Genomic DNA, 20,528 nt, shown 5'->3' on the forward strand with positions numbered 1-20,528 from the left:
AAAGATTTGCTCTAGCGGAAAACATGTTTTCACCCATTTAAAGAGGTTGTGCAGCCTCCATCCTTAGAGGTTTTCAAGCCTTAGCTGTTTAAAACCTTGAGCAACCCAGTCTGCCCCTGCTCTGAGCAGCAAGTTGGAGGACACACCTCCAAAGTTCCTTCCCATCTGAGTTATTCCATGATCTGGGCTGCATACGCAACACCAGGCTTTGCACACATTTAAAGCCGCGATCTCTGCACCTCTTCAGTCCCTGGCTCTGCCCATGCTGGTGGCGAGAACATTCCTAAAGCAGCCAGCTTCACCCAGGTGGCTTAAGAATGACTTACTAGTTCAGCTCCTCCATGGGCTACTCACACAGCACACGCTGTGCTGCCTTCCTTGGGTAAACCAACAGAGCTGTTCCTCATTCCTCAAGACACTCTGTCACTAGTCCCCAGCCGGGGATGGCATCAGCTCTGCAGTCGGTATTAGAGGTGCCAGCCACTCTGAAGAGATGCTACTTTCTGCCTGGTATTTTACAGGACAAGTAGGCTGGAGCTGGGTGTGGTGGGGGCTCACACAGCAGTGCTGTGGATTGGGCTCTGTGTATCGTCCATCTGCCCACAGGCTATCCAAGAGTCCCCGTTTGCCCGAGGTAACAGAAGTTCACCCTCACGGCACCAGACTCCACAAATTTCCCAAGTGAAACCCGTAGCCCAGTAAAGTTTCCACAGGGGAGACCCACTTAGGGAGCCAGGCACTCCTCGGCCCCGGCCCAGTGCTCAGCACAGCCACGGGCATGGAGCCCTGTAATAAAACTCCCCCGCCAGACCTGAGCTCCCTCTTTGTGGGCTGGGCACTGCACACTGGGCTACAGGGGGTTTGGGTACAAGGAGTACAGGCGGAGTTTGCTCTACTGACAAAGGGTCTCCAAGCCCTACCCCAGCGTATTCCCTTTCCCCCACTACATATCCACCCCCTGAACAGCTCTGCCTCCTCCTGGTGAGCATTCAGCACAGCCCTTGTTCCTCCTAAACATGCAGGGATCAGAGCTGTGCTCCTTGCTGTCACCAAGGCAGGGTGGTGAAAGCCTAAACAACAGGGGTTTTTTTTAAGAAAACGAACAAAACGATACAATCCATTAAAAAAACCCCTCACTTCCAAAGAAAGTTTCCCTCCTGGAAAAGGCCAATGGAAAAGAGATGAGTAGGATCAATTTGGAGGCAGAAAAGCAGGACATCAGCTGCTCCCACTACTCAGAGGCAAGACACATGCTTGAATACTGTGACACGGTCCCCGGGCTGGTCCCTCCATCCAGTATCTTTCTGTGCCCTTCCCAGAGGCCCCCCATTCAGCCACAAGCTTCCTGTATCAGTGGCTCTGCCTTTCAGGACACAGAAAAACAAGTTAAAGGACATGACGCTTACGACAAAACATCTGGGAGAAGACAGAAATCTTACATTTGTCTCTGCAGCAGGAGTCAGCTGCAAATTTGCTTTAGGGAAATAAATGCAGATTGGGTGATCCTTGACAGGCTGCAGCCCACACGCTTTGTACTGAGTTTGCAAAGCCCTGGGACAGAGATTTGGCAGGCTTGCCTCATCCAAATTTCTACCGACTTCTACTTTGTTTTAACTCGGCTTAACTGTAATACCAGTATTTTCTTCTAAGCAGGTGGTTCTGGCTAATTTGGTGTATTTTTACTTACGATTACTTCATACAAGCCTAGTTTTACACAGACTGTACTCTGTGCAGAGTAAGGGATTTGTCACTAACATACTGATGCAATATAAAGAAATACAAGCCTGATGTGACAGCAGAAACCTTGACAAGCACAAACAAAGGAGGCTGTGTAGAGAAGTAAAGCCACAGGATGATGAGACAGGGCAGAGACTTGGCCCTGGAGACTCCACAGCTACAAACAACTCCTGGATAATCAAATAAAGAAATACAGATCTGAAGGTGTCACCTATGAAAACCAGTTTTGTCCAGAGACCGATGTATGTTAAAAGGTATGAGGGATGAAATGTGGAGTCAGACAATGGAAAAAAGGGGGCATCTGTGGTATGACTGACTTCATTAGAGCCAGTTTTTGTTGCCCAGACACGAGAGGTGAGTAGTAGGTGTTTAACAGCAGTTTACTGTTCTCCAGGAATCCCTCACGAACAGGAGTCGATTTTTCACTATTTCTTTCCTGCTGCCAGTAACAACTGACCAGAACCTACTGAAGATCACTGTGGCAAGGAACCCATCTGCCTAGGCCCTCTCATGACATTTTTGCACAAGCACCTCCTTTACATCAGTTAAACCCCCTCCCTTTAAACCACCTCCTGCCGCAGAGTGTGTACATGCCCCTGTAGAAGGCATACAGAAGCACAGAGCTTCCATTGCATGCAAAACACCACCAGCACAGGGATTCAGGGGAAGACTCAAGGAAACTGCCATGCTTTTTGCACATGCTCCCCTGTGAAAAAGGGAAGGGCAGCAAGAGACCCCACACACAAAGGGAGGCCTCAGTCCCGGGAGGATGCGCGCTGGCGCAGCACAATATGCAACGCTGCATTCTGTGACTGCTGCTGACACAGACCCTACCCAGGCCAGAACAGACAAGCCCCCAGGCCAAGCCCTCTTCCTTGCAGAGGCTACTGCAGACACCAATTTCGAACCTCTCCTCTGCTCAGTGGTCACTTAAGTAAAATGGGGTTTAAAGAAATACACTCTCCCTTAGGCCCATGATAAACCTGCTGCATTTTCAGCTTTGAAATACCAGCTCCTTCCCATTCCTCTTGGAAGACAGGAAATGGCTGAAAAACGTGTATTACGTCTTCTCAGTCCTGAAAGATTCAAATTACAGTATTAAAATTAAGCTTTTCTCCACAGGGTATCTTAAGCTCTTGGAAGTAACCAAGGGGAGCACAAATAGACTTCAAAGAGGCAAGTATCCTCACAGATCAGCCGCTCCATTTCTTAGTCACATTCCCACCAGGTCTTCTACACCAGGATTTGCAAGAAATACAGAACAGGGAGGAACAGACTCTCTAATACAGAAGAAGCAGCGAGACAGTCAGCACAACTCCCCCACAACCCCGCCCCCTAGGAAAAAATATTCAGATTATTTCTGGCTTTTTCAAAAAGGAAAAAAAGTATTTCCCCAATGCAAGTAAGGTAAAGAAGAACTTGGGGACTTACAGCACAAGAGATGGCTTTAGAAAAAGCTGGACGGGACTGCACTTCTAAACACTGTCCCCACTAGCAGTTCTCACTGCTCATTTCTGTTCATTACCAGTTAACATGCATTTGTCCACTACAGACTGACCCTAGCGAATGGCCAGAGTGTCGGGACGCTGACACTGATACAGAGGTGGTATTTCCATGTGGCTTATATCACAGGACTGGATAAATGTAATTTACCACCTTCTCTGTCCTAAGGCACTCTATTGCACAAGTCACCCTCAAACAACTGCATCAGAAGTTCCAAAAGAGGTGATGTCCTGGTTGGAACTCAGCCGGCAGCCAGACACCACGCAGCCTGTCCCTCGCCCAGGAAAACAGGGGAGGGACAAAAAGGAAAAACTTGTAGGTTGAAATAAAAACAGTTTAGTGATGGCAGCAAAACAGTAACAGGCAGTACCAACAGGTAATGCACAGTGTGATCGCTCACCCCCCACCAACCAACACCCAGCCCGACCTCGGCAGCGATCCCGACAAAAGGACGATACACCCCCCCCACCACCCCCAACCAGAACCCGTCTCCTTCTGATCCCAAGAATAATGTCACAGCAGATGGACTACTCCAACAGCCAACCCGAGCCCAGCACTCTGGCTGTGCCCCCTCCCAGCTCAAGAAAATTAACTCCATCCCAGCCAAAACCAGGCCACCTGGTAGAGGTCACGATGAGAAAAGGGCACACACACTGATCTGGAGCAGGGAGGCTCAGAGAGTCCTGGCAAGATAAGTTTCCTAGAAACACTGAAATGCTGGTTGCAAAGGGGGCTCCAAAGGTTTCCAGTCCAGCTTCCCACAGGACTATCACCGGCAGGTCAAGCCATGGCCTGTCTTGTGGCAAAAAACTGGTGCACAGCCACCCAAAGAAATGCAGAGCTAACAGGTGCCAAAAGTCAGCTCTGTAAAGAAATAAATTACCTCCAGGATTGTGGGGAAGAATAACAAGAAAGGAAAGGCTCTTTAGAAACAGTGCTGACACTTGCAACCACTCCATGAAAATAAAACCGGTATTGCCAGGGTGCCAGTTATCACAGACACCAATATTATTGATAACACCTTGGATCTGACACAGCCTCGAACAGAGGACTTAAAGCATGAAATTTCCTTTCAAAGCCACTCCTATTGCCTACTGCAATCAAGCCAGCCAGCACAACGAGGAAAAAAAAACCACCTGACTTCCTTTTCAGCTCCTGAGTTTAATTCTACTCAGACACTTTTTAGAATCCCCACTGTACACTGGTACTGTCTTCCTTCAAAGAGCTTTATCAGAAGAGTGCAGTCTTAGACATACTCACAGTAACCTTCCTGATACGCCCCGGAGGTCACCGTAGCAGTGCAGGGCAGCTGATGGGGACCTACGCACTGCTTCATCGTAACCGCTCTGAAGCAGGTTAAGTTTACTGTTTTTCAGGATTTGGGAAATAAGGAAGTTTCCCACAGACATTGCACCGTCCCTCAGACAGGAACATTCTCTTCCAACCCCCACACTCAGAAGAACACCAGTGCAGGAACACTTGCATTTAGTCTGAAACACTCCGGGACTTGCACCAAGAGCTTTTCTGTTTTGTCTCCTGTGGGCCATTCTCTGGGGTTCAGCCACCTTAAAAATGCACATTCAGCTTGTGGTTTGCACTACTCTACACACACACTGCTTTTTAGAAAGAGAGAGAGCAGGAAGATGAAGCTTGACCAGTATACAAAGTTCTGATGATATACTGGTCAATCCTAACTAAGGAAAAAGAAAAATATATATTTGCTTATACAAAGCAATCTTTGTTTTCAAATGCTGCACTGCATAGAATTTATCCGACAGCCCTATGCATGGCCACAGACCCCCTTTATCCACTCCACTCCACTACTCACCATAGCACAACCAGGCCCAACTACGCATGAAATTATTTAGACCGGAAGAAAAATCTATTTGCAATCCATTATTCACTTCCTTATTAAGTTAACAGAATTCACCTGGAAAAATCACCAAGAAAAACAGCATTTCATTTCCGTATTCAAATGAGGAAGAGATCAGGCACACTACAGGGCTGGTCCTATGTGTGGAAGCTGCTGACACTTTCAGTGCTCTCCACCTTCTCAGACTTGATGAAGAAGTCCTCTTAAGGCTCTCCTGCTTATAATATTGTAACTGCCCCTCCCAGAAGGCAAAAAAGTGCAGAAAAAAAAAAGAAGGCAGAGGTCCTCTGAGAATGCCATGGTCCACATGACTTTTCATCAAGTAATCCTCCTCCTGCAGTGACTGTCCTTCGCTGATGTCTTGCCAAGAGACACCAATTAATTTTACCAGTGATACACACGTTCTTCTCAAATGAAAAGCGTTTTTTGCTGCCAACAATGTTTCTGAGAAGTCCCGAATTTCATTCTGTAGCCTACCCACTGCTGCACATAATATCCGTCAGGAAGGCTCTACAGAGATTCTTGATAATGGTATTTTGCAGAAGTATGGTTGCCTTTCTCATCTGGAAGAAAGGAAGCATGTGGTGACAGGATGTTACACTTTATGCTTCTGCTTTAACCCAACGCCCAATTACAGCCAAACCCGCAGGTGATGTTCACATCAATCTTTGAAGAATTTGTGTTTTAGGATCTGTACTTTCTCATGTGTGCAGCAACAGAAGCAGAAATCTCAAGCGCTCCTCTTATTCTGGCCGTAATAGTCCACAAAGTCACCATCTGGCCCCAGGAGGTACATTATTATTGTGTGATCCACCTGCAAGAAAGCACATTGTGGCTTGATAAAGGAGATCACAGAATCACAGAATATCAGGCTGAGAGGGACCTCAGGATCATCTAGTCCAACCTTTCCTGGCAAAAGCCCAGTCTAGACAAGATGGCCCAGCACCCCATCCAACCAAATCTAAGTGTCCAACGTTAGGGAACCCATCACTTCCCTGGGGAGATTATTCCAACAGCTGATTGTTCGCTTTGTGAAAAATTTTCCTCGGGTCCACTTGGAATCTCCCCAGGAGTAACTTCTACCCATTATCCCTCAGCTTTTCCATGTCACCCTTTGTAAAATGGGAGTGTCCATCTTCTTTGTAGCCACCCTTTAAATACTGCAACATCCTGCTCATCTCTAGTCAGCAGCACAGTGTCCCACTCAGCCTTTGGTTCAGCTGTCTGACAAGACTTCTCACCAAGCAGCTAAAGCAAGATAAGGAAAACCTCAGCATCACCTCAGCGATCTCTCCCTGTTTTACTCAGGAAAATAAACAGAGAAAACGAACTGCATACTCAGAATGTGAGAAGGAATACTTTAATCAGACAAGTCTTCCCTAAGCTGCAGGCACCCTTCCTGCAGCACACACAAGGCTGGGGCAAACTTGCAGGCTCGTAGTCTTTCCCCCTCACTTTTCCCAATTCCCCTCTACTTCTCATGATGCTCCATGGCCCCCACAAGGTCTTCAAGCTCCTGCTGCTAAAATGATGTAAATCCAATATAAAAAGAGGTAATTCATTAAATCGAGTTCACTGTCAGTGCAAACAATGGGACCGAGAGCATCACTGGGATACCGGAGTTGCACATCGAGGACCTGGTGCAGAGGGAATTACACGTGCTGGGAAGGGGCTCCCTCTACTGTCTGAACTGAAAGAACCTTAAAAAAGGTTCAAAGTCATGATTAACTCCACTGTAAATTTATTTAAAATGCCACTGCAAGTACTGTCTGCATCTAACTGTGACAACATCTTTATGAGCAAAGAGACAAAGTACTGAAAATGGAGGCCATGAATCTGTGATCGCTCAAGTGCCTACATCGTCTCACTGCCACTGGAGAAAAAGAACCGAAATGTACTTATGCACTGAGAGTACAACTGTGTTTGAAGTTAAAAAAAAAAGAAATCACATAAACATTTCCACAAGCTAAAAGGATGCATACAATTAATGGCACTTCTGCCACTGAAATAATGCTTCTCAAAATGTTATTGAAGCAGGTTTAACCCAAATATTTTACTCTAGTTTCCAACCTAGATGATTCTACGATTTTCAAGATAAGATCACAAAATCAAGTTGTAAGAGACATTTTAAGGAAGCTGAATCACAATTTAGAGCCTTCAACTGGAAACTATAAAAAAAAAAAAAAATGCTCTGAGCAGGCTACCTGATTAACTCCCCAGCCCACGGAAGATTAGATACAGTCAGGATGGAGTGCAGTTTGTGCAATGCAGAAGACCACTGTTTCTCAAGGTGTGTCTGAAGCCTGCACTGTTCCCACTGTATAAGATCCCCATTTGAGTGTCAATGCAATCGTGTAAACCACAGAATAAAACAAGTAAATTGGATATCCTGGTGTTGAGAAATATAAAATTGAGATTATTGAATAGGAACTAGTAACATTCAAGTATTACTTGAAAAATTCAGATGTTTAGAAATTATAATTTCCAAATGGTCATCTCAGTGCTCTTTTGAAATCAAAACAAGCAGTGAAGTTTAATGCTGTAGTGGACCTCTTCCTCTTCCCCACCTCCTACTGACAGAGCAGTAATTACCTGGGTAAGTCTCAGGCAGGCACAAACCCAGGCTCAAGCTCTCCCTCCCAGGTCTGTTGCTGGTATCCTCTTTCCATCTTGTTTCAGACATCTGTGTCCTCTGGCCTTCCTGCCTCGCACACAGAGCTCACAGCCTCTCGAAACCAAGAGCCTACGACAAATCCTGAGAGGTGCAAGTATACTCTTCCTCCTTGGTACCACGGCTGGGGCTCCCAGGCTGCTCTCCTGCTCCCAATTCCCTGGCCTGTCTTCCCTGCTGCCCTTCCCTTCTCAGACTCACAACCCTAGCACAGACCAGCAGTATTCTCCCTGGATCCTGAACCCCTTCTCCTACTTCCTTACACCTCTAGTCACATTCTGCAGTTCGGTTTCTCTCCCCAGCCTCCCTTGAAGCTGCCGTCATCTACAGAGTTATTTTCCATGGCTGAGCCCCTGTACTTTCCCTTCATGGCCATGCAGAACCCACATGTGGTTTGCCAGAATCCAGGCGTGGTTTACTCCCTCAGGAGCAGCACTCCTTCAGCTTTTCCAGCCTCCTTCCATCATCTCTCATCAACTTCAGTTCACTGACACAGTGTCAGATTCTACTGATGTTTTTCCCCGCTCCTGAGCGGGTATCCTTTGCCAATCCTGTTCCTGTAACACAGTCTTGCATTTCCACCAGCTCCCTTTTAGAAATCTGATTTTAAGTAGTACTTTTAGATTGATTTCAGATTGATGCTAGATGGATTTAAACTGGTGTTGAATTTCTCCAGCAAGCTTCTCTCCTCCACTCAAATACAGTATCTTAGACACAGACTTCTGTAGCTGCTGACTTGCCGCTTTAAGCCAAAACAGGTTCTTGGTCTCTCAATTCATACCCCTTTCAGTAATGTAGAGCAATGCATATCACCAGTGCGATTCCACCTTCTCTTTACCGAGATCATCTGCTGCTGCTCTCGCTCTTTCTACGCACCGCTTTTTTGTTCCACGTGCATAACTTATTCGCTGCAGTCAGGTGTTTTTCAAAACAGATTAATAACAGACAATACTGGACTAGACCAAAACGGATCTTCCTCAGCATGCTACCTCAAACAGTGGCCAGAAACGGTTGCTTTAAAGAGGAGTATAAAACCAAAATATCCTATCTTCCTCTGTTCCCAGTTTCCAAACACTTTTAGCCCACAGGCTTCCCGAACTAGGCAAAGATCTCTGTGCATTTTGTAATCCTCAACACACTGCTTTTTCCAAAGACTAACAGGTGTCCCTGTGGACTCCCACAAACTTCTGTCATGGGCATCCATAGGAGGGATGCCACTTCTCACATGGCCACTGCAACAAGAACCATCATCACCTGTTCACTTTTGAACCTGTTTTTAGTCTTCCCTGATGCACTTAGTTCTTGTAATGAAGAAAAAAACCAAAAGATCAGACAACACGTATCCTCACTTGCTGTATCACTTGTACCTCCTTTACTCTTCCAGTCTGCTCAGGATGTGGCAAGTCAGAAAGGCCTTGGCAGCAGCTCTGAGCCCTATAACCAGTCCTATTCACTGCCAGAGGATAAGATTCTGACTGCCCAGTTTAGCCTCACTTAAACCTCCGTTTCCCCTTTCACGCTATTACTCCACATATTTTATGCTAACAATTTAGCATTAACATCCCTTCTCTTCGAGGTCATTTGACACAGGAGGAAGATCTCCACGGTATCTGCAGGCAGGCTTTGCATCACCCAAGTCTCTTGCCAAGATGACCCCGCTCCTTGGTAGGTTTGGCAGGGAAGGAATCGTGACCTGATTTGCCTCTCATTTCTCTCTCTTCCTATTGCCTTAATTTCCCAGTTCTGTTTTTACTTTGGAGCACAGAGGAAAAACAGATGGACAAAAACAGTACATGACAGAAAAAAGTTCAAACTACTGCCAGGCTTGCTAGCTCGTATGCTATTCTGTAGGCAGGCCTGGGATTCCACATTTTTAAAACAGGTTTCAGTGAGGTTCTAAGCTTGTAAGAAGGCATCTCGATCCCGACTGAGACCTCTAAAACAGAGCTCAACACATCAGTGCAACAGGGTTCTATCATGCAAGACTTCAGCACAGACTGCAACAGCTGTCTTCTGACTTTAACATCTAGACGTTGCTCTTATCCAAAGTCCTTCATTAGGCAAAGGCTCTACATTTACTTACTATGTAATCACTGTCTTCATCTTTGGGACCTTCACTGTAATACGCACGGTAAGCTTTGGCCACTTGGTCAATCTGTGCCTTGGTACCAGTCAATCCAATCAGCTTTGGAGAAAATTCTAGATAGAAAGAAGAGATGTACACGTTTTAGTGAAAAGAATCCCATCAAGAGCCTCCTTTTCAGTGCTCTGTATTACATGCTATAAGACATCAAGGAAGCAAAGAGTAATACCTTTAACATATCTGGCAATGGCTTCTTCATTGTCCCTCTCAGGATCAAGGGTGATGAAGGGTGGGGTCAGGTTAGGCAAAGATGGAATTCTATCTGTGACATTAACAATTATTGTTTTTCTTAGAGAACTAAAAATCGTTCGTCACCTCCCTTTAAACAAGCTCACAGCCAAACTATCATAACATCAATCCAAGTCCACCCTAAGGCCATTTTGTGCATCTTAATTTATGTGATTTGTGAATGAAGCAAATGCTGTGAAAGCCACCGGTCTGTGCTTGGGCTGGCTGCAGCTACACTTCCAGCCTCTCAGCTGGAGACCCTGCCCTGCTTCGGAGATGACAAATGGGCTCTGATGCAGAAAATACATGATGCATTTATCATTTCAAGACAACGAACGTACCCTTGTGATGGTGGAGTGGGAGGGTGAAGACACAGTTCAGGCTCTTCCCCTCACGTTCCAGCCACAGCTTTCACTCTATGTTCTTCCTATTAGCCCACCCTCCCACCTCCCTCGTTACTATTACCCCTGCTCTGTAACTCTTCAGGGCCTGCAGGCTGAGAAAACCACCTCTATCACACAGCCTTCCCCCAGCCTCTGTTCCACAGCACACTCTCAGAAGGGACTCTTGCAGAGAGTTGTTCTCAACATGAATAAAAGAAAGAAAAAAACCTTAACACACCCCACAACCACTTCTTGGCAAAACTCCAATGCAGTGGCACCGTTCCCTGTAACCTGTCACCATCACGTTTTATTACAAGGCCCCTGTTGCAGAAAGATCAGTACTGTCGTTCTCTACATGCCAGATCCTAGTGACGGGCAGATGGACGGATGTCAGTGTCACCTACCAATTAATTCAACTACTGAGCACCAGGCAAGCTTTTTTTTTAAAAAAAACCCGTCAGTTATTATTGTTTGAGGTATTTTACCACAACAAACCTGAAGCTCCCATAAAAAGCACCACTATTCCAACCAAATTCCCATACCAATTTCATCTACCACTTCAATCATCTTCTCCAGGTCATCAGGACAGATGTCAGGGCAGTGTGGGAAGCCAAAGTAGATCAGCACCCACTGGCCGATGTAGTCCTTGCTGGTCTTGGGCTGTCCCTCATGGTTAATGAGTGAGAAGGGACCTCCTGGAAGTGGTTTCCCAATGCCTCGGTTCCGTTCCTTCTCCAGGTCTACAAAAAACCAAGAGGGGATCAAACACATCCATGCCACAACCCACGCTGCTTCCAAAGAGAAGCTTCTGAAGCAGCTGAGATTCGGGAAACCTCTCCAAGTCACAGCCCGGGATGCTGAAATGTCAAGATCTACCAACACCCGTTGTGCAGAAGCTCCATGTGGACAAGACTTGCAAAAAGCACTCCATTTTAGTCAAAACTGTACGCATCACTAAACTCCTTTGAAACATAATAATCTCGTTCACTATCATCTGATAGTATTTTTATTTTTTTAGAAAAAAAGACAACAAGGAGAAAGCCAGGTACCTGGCTTGGTATGAAACAGAAGACTAATCATCCTTTGCAAACCGACCATATCGCAGAAGCTGTAGTAGTTCTGATTGGAAACACTAAAAACATGAAAATGAAACCCATGGGCAGCTCCTGCAGGAGAGTAAAATGGGCACACACAGTACCCTGAGTGAAACCAGCAGAAAGCCCCCGTGTGCTGCATCGACTGGCTGCAGCGTGCGTGACAAAAACCCAACCACTCCAACCGCGAACGTGCCTTTAAAAATTTGAGAACGCTCAACCTTGAAGGTTTTTTTGACTTTCTGAAAATTTTCTGTGGCACATCTATACACGTAGGCACAGAGCAGCACTGTGTAAAGCACACCGTGATGCAGTGGGGTGCCCGAGTAGATAAAAGACATCCGAATGCACAAAGTACATCATCTGAATGCAAACTACAACCCTGCGGAGGCTTCTCCCGCCTGGCCGCACGCCGGCAGCCCAGGCCGGGCCCCGCCGCGGCAGCGCGGCCTCCCCGCGGCGGGCCGGGTCCAGTCCCTCCCCGCCGCACTCACCCTCCTCCTTCCGCCGTTTCACCTTCTTCGTGGCGGCCAGCAGCCCCCCGCACAGCACGACGGTGGCCGCCAACGACCGCCACGACACCAGCAGCCGCGGAGAAGCTGTTCAGTGACTGAAAGGGGGGGACGGCGCGGCCCGTCGCGCCCGGCTCCGCCGCCGAGGAAGGACGCGGCTCGCTCCCTCCCTCCCTCCTTCACTCACCCTCCTCTGCCCGCCCGGCCTGGGGCCGCTTCCCGGCGGCAGACGGGACAGCGGGCGGCTGCCGGGCGCGGGCGGCGCGGCCCGGCCCCTCGGCGCGGCCGCCGGCAGCCGCCAGCACAGCCCCGGCCGCCCGCAGCGAAGCGCCGCCGCCGCCATCTTGTGTCCCCCGCGCTTCCCCCTCAGCGAGGGGCGGCCTCCCCAGTGCCGAGCCCAGGGCTCAGATCCCTTCCCTGGCCCCGCTGGCCCCGCCGGTGCTGACACAAGCCAGGATGCCATCGGCCTTCTTGGCCCCCTGGGCACGCTGCTGGCTCATTATCACCCCCCAGGTCCCTCTCTGACCGGCAGCTCTCCAGCCGCTCCTCCCCAGGCCTGTAGCGCTGCTGGGGGGCGTTGTGGCCCAAGGGCAGAACCCAGCCTCTGGCCTCAGTGAAACTCCTCCAGTTGGCCTCAGCCGGTTCTAGGATTTGATTTTCATCTGCACTTTATCGACGAAGCTTAGGAGCAGGGCATGGCACAGCTGAAAGGCTTCTCCCCACAGCACACGTGGAGGGTGATGGAGGCTGGGTGCTGTGTCTTACTGCAGGCCCTGGTATTGCCACACGAGCCCAGATGGACAGTAGCACAAGGCAGAACATAATTTAAAACAATCTATTTAGATCCTAGATTTGTCTTATTTTGCTCTCAAACGTTTCCTTCCTACGTGATCAAATGAAGCGTTTTGGTGAAATATTGAGTGACATCACTTACAAATAATATAAAATCCAACAAAGTGCTTTGGGAACAAAATACCCGAGAAAGTCTAAATTGAAAAATGTGAGAAGAAAAAAAAGGGCATTAGAAAATTTAGATGCACACGCACATAATTCACCGTAATGCCCTCTCTTCTTCAAACAGAATACAAATGATCTAGTCTTTCTTTAATTTTCATGAGCAAGTGGAGAAGTTTTCCTTCTATCTTAACTTCAAATAATGTTTTTAAGTGTGAAGATTTTGCTCTGATCCCGTGCATCCCAAAGCAGTAGCAGGTTGGCTTCCACAATACAACAGCCCTAGTGCCTGGCTCAGCTTCACTGGCCTTGCACAGGAGGATATAGCACCAATTTTGAATGGAAACTCACAATTCCATTTGAAACATTCTGAAATAGGATTTTGAAAATAGAAGTATATTTAAATACATTAGACACTACTGGTTACAGCACCAGAGGATTTTATTCTGTTTTACATTTTCATACAACAGCGATGAAAGCGATGGGGGTTTAGTTCATTATGACAACAGCCCCAATAACTCATGCAACTGCAGCAAAGTTCTGTGTTGCTCTAATCCTCCTCCAACATGTAGCCTCTTCAACCAGGCCCACAGAGTGTTTCTTTGTCCAACTTGTGGCAACACTATTTACATTAACTCTGCAGCAATGGAGCTGGGAAGCCCTGGAAATCCAAAGAGAAGAACACATTAACATTCTCACATCTGTGATTGCCGCCTTTGCTCTTTTTCAGCATCTCTTGCTGCATTAGTAATATCTTCTATCTCAGTTTGGACTTGTGCCATCTCAGGTTCGGGCTGCTGCTGCTTTGTATTGAAAAGGCTGCTGTTCTATAAAGGAGAAAAAGAGAGGCTCTGAGTCTCTTACACAGAGAGACTATGAATTACTATTTGTTCTTGCTCTGTGCATCTCTAGACCAAACACAGGTCTGTCTGAGCAAAGCAAACTCCCTGGCTGCGGAGGAGCCGCACACGTTCAGCGGCATCCAGGAGCTCCCGCTCAGCCACTTTCCTCGGCGGCTGGCAGTCAACAGCCGCAGGTCCCTCTCTGACTGGCAAGAGAAATGGAGGCCAAACAAACTGCGGCTCTTGACACAGGCCACTTCACATCTGCTCGTAGCCGTGGTGAAGGATCATGCCAGTGGCTACAGGTACCGCCCCCACGGGAACAAGTATGAGGGTGGGAAGCTCAGGCAAGTGGGACTTTGAAGCATGGTCGAGACAACCTGCACTAGTGACGAGAAATTCATCAAGGATAGACTTTGATCTCCAAACCCTAGAAAAGAAGTGGAACACCCTGGAACATAAAGAAAAGGTCTGGGATTGTGCTGACGATGAAATAGCGGACAACCTGGCACAGCGAACAACCGATTAATTAATGTGGCAATGAAACTAACTTTGGAGTGTCCTGGAAGGGAACCCAAGGGGCGTCACCACTTCAGCCTCGCACAGAAGCGGTGTTGTAGGGCGCTTTCTTCAGGGACTCCAGGAAGAGCTGCTCCTCGTCTAAGTAAGCGCGGTTCTGAGAGGGGAAGGGGGCAAAGGGGAAGGGAAGAGAAAAGAGAGGGATGGATGGAAGAGGTATCAGAGGGTGCCACAGAAGGGGGCTGACAGTCCTGGCTGTCACTCAGGAGGGAGGGAGGGAAGCATCCCAAACCCTCCCTCCTGCAGTCAGCAGTGGGCAGGTACCACCCGTGGCACCCCCTGGGGTGTGGGGGCTCCCCCCGCCCCGAGCCCACAACCTCACGCTCTGAGCAAGACCCACAGCGGAAGCCTCAAAGAGCAGCCCCGCCTGGGGAAGGACCCAGCAGGGAATCGGGGGGCCGACGGGAGAGGACAGGGACATCATGAAGCCAGAGGCCAGCTGGCTCCTCCCAGCCAGGGACACGGCGAGGACAAGTGCGACCCCACAGTGCCGAGGACCTTGTCCATCAGCCTGAGACCAGCTGTGAGGAGCCACCCGTCCTTGCTTCTGCCATCCCTCCTCTAGGTGCCCGGGTCTTCTACAAGCCCGCCCAGCCCCACAGCTCAGTAATGATCTTAGCCACAGCCTGGGCTGTCTCCCACCAGGCTCAAATCAGGTTTCACCCAGCCCTGCTCCCACCCAGCACGTTTGAAGCCCCTTCCCACCCCAGTCGCCCACCACCTCACCTGCAGGACCCGGAACTTCATCATCGCCACCGTGGCACTGAGCTCGGCAGAGCTGGCAGTGGCCACGAGTTTCTCGAGAGCGGCCTGGAGCGCCTCGACACCTCCCAGGCTCCCTATGGAACAGAAGCCTGATTGTGTGGTGCTGCCACCATCAGAGGATCCGCAGATGGAGACAACACAGCATCCCTTCGGGTGCTGCCTGCGGGTCCCTGCAGCAGGGTCCTCCCCGCGCTCCCAGGGCAAACGGGCTTTAACCCACCACCAGCCTCTCCCTTCCTGGCCCCTCTGCCCTCTCCTGGCACTGCCCTGGCTCAGAGCTTCGCTGAGCTCCTTCACAAGACGAGGAGGCCAACTCCTCCCGTCTGAGGCTGATACGCAGGGGAACTAAAACAGCCCCCAGGAGCAGCCCAAGCCTCCCAAGAAGGGGAGTACAATACGTCCCTCCCCACCAGCAGCAAGCACGGAGCCTTACCCGGCACACTGGAGGAGCCTGTCAGAGGGGCACTCGAGTCCTGCCTTGCGGGCCGCACCATCGTGGGGCGGTTGGACACCTCCTGGCGCAGCTGCTCAAGTCGGCTCATCTGCTTAGCCATGCTCAGCCGACCCTGCCCCGTCCCGGGGAGAAAGGGAGAGAGAGAAGATGTCGGCAAAGGTTCGGGCCCTTGGCACGGCGGCCCCAGGCCCAGAAGGGAAGCCGAGGGGGTACTTGCCTGCTGCAGACACTCTTCCTGCTGCCTGAACTGCTCCAACTGCCACTGCAGGGCCTGCAGCCTGGACTGGTCCTGCGACTCGGCCCTGAGTGCCTCCTGCAGGGCCCGCTGCCCTTCCTCGTACTTCTGGGAGGAGAGCTGCAAGGCAGAGCGGCTGGGGAGGCTGGGGACAGGGACCCTCGCTGCCCTGGGCCCAGCAGGACTCCTTCAGGCGTCCCCTCCTTCCCCTTCCAGGACAGGCTTTCCCTCCCTGCTCTGGGAGGGCAGTGGAAGCCCAGCTTTGCTGCCAGCCCGTGCGCAGCTGGCAACGGCAGCGCAGACGCTCCGCTTACCTTGGTCATTCTTCTCATCTCCTCCTCCTGCAGCCGGATGCGCAGTGCAGCCTCGCTCACATTCTCCCTCTCTGCCTTCAGCTCCTGGCAGAGCTTGTCCTGCAGCTCCTTCTCCCTCGCCAGCTGCTCCTCCTGGGCTCTCAGCGTGTGGGCCCACATCTTCACCTTGGCCCACTCCTAGGATGGGCACAGGGGAAACCAGCGCATGACCTGATCCGTCCTGGATGCTCTCTCGTGTCTTTCCAAGAGATGGGAAACATCTGCCCCGGATGAGCTTCTCGTGTGTGCCCCTCTGGGGCGCAGAGCAACTCCACTAGCTACTCCAGCAGCACCCTCACCCCCCGGCCTCGGGCTCTTCCCGGAACAGCCTCATTCTCACCACCCCAAGCGATGTCTCTGCCTCCAACAACTCGACGACTCCCCTGTAGGCAGGACCCACCCGGCAGCCTGCCAAGCGGGTGCTGGAGGCCATGGGCAGGGGCTCTGCTGCGGTACCTTGGCCAGGCTCCTCTCGGGGCCCTCTCCCTGGGAGGCCACGGGCAGCGCTCGGGCCGTGGCCTGCTCCTTGCTCAGTGGCTGCTGCTGGGCGTCAAATTCAGCCCGCTCGGCCGCCAGCTTCTGCAGCTCCCCCGCGTGCTGCCGCGTCACCGCCAGCCGCTCCTGCAGCAACGCGCTCTGGAGACGTCGCCAGAGAGGAAGAGAGAAAGCACTAAGTCCCAGTTGCTGGAACGTTTTTCTCCTTTAAACCCACCTCTGCCACTGAACCTCGGCCAACACCCAGAGGTTGCTTCAAGCCGCCGGCGCCTGGCAGGAACCCTGCGCGGAAAGCTCTGGCCCCACGCTCCTCCAGAAGCTGCAGCACCGTGCACGCACACGGCAGCCTCTCGCACCCGTGTGCCAGAGGCTGGATCTGAGGGCGATTCACCACACAACTGGGTGTGGGATTGAGGAGGCAGAGGAAGGACGCTGCAGCCCAGCACCCAGCTCTTTCCTCTACCACACGCCGCAGCGCAGCCCCGCTCAGACTCACAGGACCTGAGAAAAGCACCTGGAAATCTCCGCCCCACCTCACCTTCGCCTTCTCCAGCTCCACTCGCTCCAAGAGCTGCCGGGTCATCGCTTGTTGCGCCTCCTCCAGCGATTCCACTTTGGAGCGCTCCGCCAGCAACCTCTGGTGCTCCTGGGTTCAGACACAGAGGAGACACAGATGCCACTCGCAGGCTCCAGCCCAGGGACCGCCAGTGGGCAAGACCCACGGCCTATCCCCAGACAGGAGGGCTGAGCTGGGCAGAGGGCACAGGGCGGGCTCACCTCCAGCAGCCGAGTCTGCTCATCCAGCCTGGCCTCCAGTTTAGCCACCATCTCCCGGAACCGGCACCCATCCTCCTCCGCCTCCCTCTGCTGCTGACACAGGCTGTCCTGGAGCTCTGGGGAGAGGCAGCAGCGGGGCCGTGAGCAGCACGAAGAGGGAAGTCCCACTCTGTCTACCCCGTATTCACAGAAGAACTGCACGCGCTTGTGCTCAGCACCTTCGGCACATCCCCCAGGACACCATGTTGGAAAGGAAAGACCCTGAGAAGCCCAGTGACCGAGGCAGGCAAGGCTCTGCCAGCCTTGGATCCAGGCCTCAGCCTGACTCGGAGCACCTTCTCCCCATTTCATGGGTGTCCCCAGCCCCGGCGGGGACCCCGTGGCCATTTTGGCGCAGAGGAATGGCAGACATACCCTGGAGACACTTCTCCTGCTTCTGTGTCCCCATGGCCAGCTCCTGGGAGGTCGTCTGCTGTGTGGCCTCCACCTTCCGTAAAACATCACGGAGGGTGCCGCAGAATTTCTCCATCTGATCCACCACACCGTTCAGAGTCCTGCAGAGAGCAGCGAGGGGAGGGTCACCCCGGGGGGACACACCTCATCTCCCCACGATGGAGAGGGGGACGTGTGGTGGGCCAAGGGCCGGGCAGCCCTGCCCCGAACCCTTCTGGGGCAGAGCAGAGCAGTATTCCTGCATCAGCAGAGCTCAGCGTCCCTGGAGGCAGGGCCTGGGAGAGGGGGTGGCCTCTGGTGCCACGGTCCAAGGCTGCTTCCCTGGAGCACAGGGAACACCGCGGCCAGGGACCAACGCAGGGACACAATGGCAGCCATCGGTACCTGGTGTGCGAAGTGACGCTGGTCACCGCCTCAACCTCCTGGTCCTTCAGACGCTTCAGCTGCTGGAGCTGCTGCTCGTGCTCTCTGCGCAGCTCCTGCACAGACACCCTGCAGGACACGGGCAAGGAGCCCACCACGGGCTGTTACAAACTGGGGCTCCCCAGGACAGGCAGTGGGGACGAGGCTTGGTCAAGGGCCTGGGAACCAGGTCCCAGGAGCTGAGCTGGCACGGGGCTCTGTCCCCGGGCACCCACCGACAGGCATCCGCACTGGGCACGGACCACAGCTGGAAGAGAACGGGCTTCTCCACTAGAAACTGATTTCTCATTGACCCCCAGTGTGTGGGCAGCAGTGACTCACTGACCGGGATAAAAGGGGGTTGGGGGAGATAAAACACTGGGCTCAGCATCTTGCACAATACAGCGCGTTCACTCGGAAAGGACGTCTCCAGCCACGTCTCCCTCTATCCGGCTACAAAGCAAATCCCCATTCCAAACGCCACCAACTGCCCACAGCCCAGTGCTTGTGGAGGCTCCTGTCACCCTGGCCCCAAACCACTCCCCAGTTCCTCTGCCACAACCAGCAGCACCGGCCCCACACCTGCGCTGCTCGTGCCACTCTCACCTCTGCAGCTCTCGCAGACGCTCCAGCTCGGCCAAGTGCTGTGCCAGCAGCTCTGCCCGCTCCCGCTCCGCCTCCTGCCTCTGCCCCTGGAGCTGAGCCACCAGCTGCTCCTTCTCCTGCCGCAGCCTCTGCTCTCGCTGCCTGCAGGTCTCCTCTAACATCTTCGCCTGGCTCCTGCCCGCAGGAAGAAGAAGTGTTACCTTCAGGTAGGAAGAAGTGTTACCTTCAGGTAGGAAGAAGTGTTACCTTCAGGGCAGCAGTCGGCCCTCTCCACCCACAGCTCACACGGGGATTTCAGAGCAGAGCGGCGGCGCTGGGGGTGCGGGGAAACACGTGGCTCTCCGCAGCCTGAGCCCTGCCTGGGGACATGCTGGCCCTGGGAACAGCTCCTCCTCCTTCTGCCCCACAGGACAGGGTGGGTGAGAGCAAACCCTGCCCTTGGCTCATCTGTGGGGCTCCTCTCTGCCCACACCAGCTCCACACCCACACAGCTCTGGGCCTGCCCGCCCCAGGGACGGATCTGGGCAGCGCCCCAGCGCTCCCCCCCCCGGGGAGAGGGACAGGGCTGTAGGCAAGGCCCGTTCAAAGGAAGGGAGCACGTGCTCTCGCCTGCGGGTACCTGTGGGTGCTGTCGAGGAGATCCAGGTCCTCCTGGTGCCGCTGCCGGAGGATCTCCAACAAGAGTTTGTCCTGAGCCCGTGCCAGCTCCAATGTCTGCACCTGCCGGGCACCCGGGGAGAAGGTCCTTGTGCCGCCCAAGGGACAGAGACCCCACAGCAGCACTTGCTGGCCGCAGCCTTCTCTGGACGGGCAGCTTCCTCCACTCTGCCTGTGCCCCTGATGCCACTGGGAGCAGGCGTGGCTCCTGCTCCCCCATCCAGCAGGCCATGGGGCTCACCTGGCTCTCCAACTCTGCTACGCGGGCCTGGGCACGGAACAGCGCTGCCCGACAGCCCTCGTGGAGCTGGGCCGCGGGAGCCCCCAGCTTCCTCTCATGCAGCAAGCCCAGGCCTGGAGACTCTGCCTGCAGGGACACAGATAAAAGACACAGGCCCTTCAGCATCCGGGGCTTTGTGCTGTGGCCATCAGCCCCTAAAGGCAGGCACGTGCCCCGTGGGCAGCTCTGCCCGGCCTGTGCCTGGGGAGCTCTCTCAACACTGCGCAGGCAATGCAGGGCTGCAATGCACACGATTTACAAAGCAGCCACAGCACACACGCTTTGGCCTCACAAATACAACTCGGGGCATCTCGGGGCTCTCCAAAGCCTTGGCCTGCATCAACACAGGCTCCCAGGGATGCAAAGCAGGGCACAGCCATCCCCCTGCCCAGGGAGCACAGACAGGGCTGGGTGACCCTGAGCTGGCACGGGAGGGCTCACGATCACCACCCCGATCCTGCACCTCTCGGGGGCACAGGCCCAGCACACCTACCTGAGCCAGCGGGGCAGGGCCCTGTGTCTCCTGCTCTCC

The 20,528-nt window shown here is 52.4% G+C and overlaps 2 protein-coding genes across 2 annotated transcripts; both read right to left on the reverse strand.

The window, feature by feature from the left end:
* Positions 1 to 5,626: 5,626 nt before the first annotated feature.
* Positions 5,627 to 12,487, reverse strand: LOC141966223 (protein SCO1 homolog, mitochondrial-like). The gene is given in 7 exon segments (XM_074918655.1): positions 5,627 to 5,845; positions 5,847 to 5,927; positions 9,868 to 9,983; positions 10,097 to 10,189; positions 11,081 to 11,278; positions 12,127 to 12,231; positions 12,328 to 12,487. Coding segments are annotated over 7 exon segments (801 nt in total). The 3' UTR covers positions 5,627 to 5,797.
* Positions 12,488 to 13,536: 1,049 nt separating this feature from the next.
* Positions 13,537 to 20,299, reverse strand: LOC141965927 (fas-binding factor 1 homolog). Its single transcript, XM_074918134.1, has 14 exons — positions 19,958 to 20,299; positions 19,679 to 19,779; positions 19,060 to 19,233; positions 18,436 to 18,543; positions 18,013 to 18,152; positions 17,599 to 17,714; positions 17,360 to 17,467; positions 16,783 to 16,962; positions 16,288 to 16,464; positions 15,956 to 16,093; positions 15,718 to 15,850; positions 15,246 to 15,358; positions 14,492 to 14,616; positions 13,537 to 13,759 (listed from the first exon to the last, which is right to left on the reverse strand). Exons 1-13 carry the CDS (start codon positions 20,120 to 20,122, stop codon positions 14,533 to 14,535), a joined length of 1,737 nt encoding a protein of 578 aa, XP_074774235.1. The 5' UTR covers positions 20,123 to 20,299; the 3' UTR covers positions 13,537 to 13,759; positions 14,492 to 14,532.
* Between the last annotated feature and the right edge of the window lie 229 nt (positions 20,300 to 20,528).

This window comes from Athene noctua, chromosome 14 (assembly GCF_965140245.1).
Source record: "Athene noctua chromosome 14, bAthNoc1.hap1.1, whole genome shotgun sequence".
NCBI classification, from domain to species: domain Eukaryota; kingdom Metazoa; phylum Chordata; class Aves; order Strigiformes; family Strigidae; genus Athene; species Athene noctua.